This window comes from Octopus bimaculoides, chromosome 23 (assembly GCF_001194135.2).
Source record: "Octopus bimaculoides isolate UCB-OBI-ISO-001 chromosome 23, ASM119413v2, whole genome shotgun sequence".
NCBI lineage: Eukaryota > Metazoa > Mollusca > Cephalopoda > Octopoda > Octopodidae > Octopus > Octopus bimaculoides.
This window is the reverse complement of record NC_069003.1, coordinates 13880116-13882833: the sequence shown is the minus strand read 5'-3', so window position 1 is coordinate 13882833 and position 2718 is coordinate 13880116. Positions and strand designations below refer to the sequence as shown.

The window sequence follows — 2718 nt, the reverse complement described above, 5'->3', positions numbered from 1 at the left end:
ATATATATATATATATATATATATATATATATATACACACATGTAAGTATGTATGTGTGTGTATGCACATATATATGAATAAGAATGTATATACGTAACCAAGTCTATAAACGTTATACATGTAGACATGTGCAGATGTCACCATGTGGATGTGTAATTATTTACAAGTAAGCATTTACGTATATATATATATGTCTGCTGGTAGCAATTCATATAAATATATACACATGTAGGTATGTGTGAAAATCCCTGGTTCCCAAAGTGAGCGATACTGCCCCTATGGGCTATGTGAATACATCTGCACACATACCTACATGTCAAAAGTATGGAATCGCTGATAATGGTTAGGACATGTAGTAAGAATGGGAGAGTCGAGTTTCCCACGCCAAGTCTTACTCAGTGAGCTAACTTCAGGGGAAAGACGACGGGGTTCCCGTCTTCGAAGATACAAGGACCAACTCAAAGCAACATTGAAAGCCACTAGAACTGAGCCTAAATCGTTTGAAACACAAATCAGAGACCGTACCAAGTAGCGGGGTTCCATCACCATCGGAACCAAAAACCTCGAAGCCACCAGAAGAGAAAAGGAAGAAATCAAACGACAGGAGAGAAAGGTTTGACAAAATCAACCTCGTCCTCCACCAAGATTACTATACAGTCAATGCCATCGACTCTTCCCTGCAAGAATTAGTCCACAGACTCATCAATGCCATCACCATAAAAGGAAGCATTCAGTAAAAGAAAAAACTAAATTCTTAGATACGATGACATATATATAACATGTACACACTTAATTACATGTATACATTCTTAATCATACTTAAGTGTATACACAAACATACATACTTACATGTATATATTTACACGCCTTACTCATTTTGTTGTTGTTATCGTTCTGAATATTGTTGTTATTGTTGTTATATCATTGTTTTATTAGTGTTGTTATTACTATTTCATTATTGACTCAGTTGTTGCTTTTGTAAGTTATGACGATTTAATTGTTTTGTTATTAGTTGTTATTTTAGTTTTGTTGTTGTTTGTAATGCTGTAGTTGTGGTTGTTGCTGATATTCGCGTTGTTCTTGTGATTATTGTTGTTGTTCTTATTAGTGTTGTTGTTGTTGTAGGTGTTGTCATGGTTGTGGTGGTGGTGGCGGTGGTGGTGGTGGTAGTTATTCTTGATGTTATATTTGTTGTTATGTTGGCAGTGGTTGTTATTGTTGTTGTTCTTGTTCTTGTTCTTGTTGTTAGTGATGTTCTTGTTATAGTTATTGTTCGTGAATACAAAGGACGTGTACACACTGAAAGACGTTTCCATCATTTTTTCTTTTTCTTTTTTTTTTGTTGTCTTTTTTTTTTCGTTAATTTTAATTTCATACTTTCCTTTCCGCTTTGTTTTCTCTTTCTATTTAAATCCGTTTTAAATCAGTAAAGGGGGCGTCTAACAACAGACTCGAACCTGAATATCCAGATGAAGGATTCGTCCAGAACATTGGAATGATGAAGTTGAGTAACCAGTAAGGACCGAACACAGATTTCACGTGGTGCCGAAACGATTTTTGCAACGGTGCCATTCCTTTCACGTACTCGTTGGCGGTCTGTTTCCGTGCTAGTAACAGCAGTTGCCAGCACATGAAGTACGTGCAGGCTAGATGTGTGGTGAAAAGCAGATAGAGGAGCAGGGCAATGCAGAAGACACTCAAGTCGAGATCTCCGAAGAGCAGGTTGAAGAAGGCGTTTGGTGGTAAATAGGTATAGAGGGACGAACCCCGCACGTAGCTGAGGTAGAGAAGGGTTAGAGATGCGGCCTTGAACGAACCAATCCAACCGTATACACAAAACACAATGAAGTAGCGCTGGTTGTACAATCCTATACAGCAGCCGGTGAATAGACAATGATGGTCGTGACGTAAGATACACCGCTGGCAAAACGGACAGTGGCGTGAACGTGGCGGTGCGTAGTGGTCACACAGAGAGCAGAACTTCCAGTTTGCCGATGTTTTTGGCGGCGGTGGTGCTAGTGTTGGTGCTGGTGTTGGCCTCTGCTGTGGTTGAACCAGATACCCTGTCTTCGAAAGAGACGGTCCCGTCGAACCGAACGCCGAAACTAGCACCGAGCCGGACGCTGATGTCGGCCACGAAAGTGATGCTGTGCTTGAGTGGTAGTAACCGGTGCTTGCACAATCGGTTTTTGTATGAACTACTTCACCCCGGTTCAGCGATGATGATGATGACGAAGACAATAACAACGATGACGATAATGATGATGATGATGACAGAGATGGTGAGGTTGACATAGGCAGTGAAGACGACGCCGACGCCATCATGGGGTTGGTCACTTTAATGCCACGGTACACAGATTTCGTCGACGACAACAACATTAGCACATAATTGGCGGCAAGGTTGCCGAAAATAAACCATGTCCATAGTGTGAGTGCCCTGAATGTGATGGTATGATGTGAATATAAAAAGGGAATATAAATAAGGGTGGTTACTAGAACAGCCACCGCTGACAGTACTATAGTGTAACACATCCCCGCATAGTTCACGAAACTGAGAGAAACTTTTCTTTGACGAAACAAAAGCTGCATGAAGCGTTTCATCATTTTGTTGCTGTTGTTGTTCTGGTTATTGTTATTTTTTTTTGTATGTGTTTATTATCTGTGTTGAGAGGTTTTAATTTACTTTTATATATTCCTGTCTATATATATATATATAT

General features: G+C 40.0%; 1 protein-coding gene across 1 annotated transcript; it reads right to left on the bottom strand.

Annotated features, from left to right (window-relative positions):
* Window positions 1-46: 46 nt before the first annotated feature.
* On the bottom strand, window positions 47-2693 carry LOC106880947 (uncharacterized). Its single transcript, XM_014931129.2, has one exon. It carries the CDS (start codon window positions 2603-2605, stop codon window positions 1409-1411), a length of 1197 nt encoding a protein of 398 aa, XP_014786615.1. The 5' UTR covers window positions 2606-2693; the 3' UTR covers window positions 47-1408.
* Between the last annotated feature and the right edge of the window lie 25 nt (window positions 2694-2718).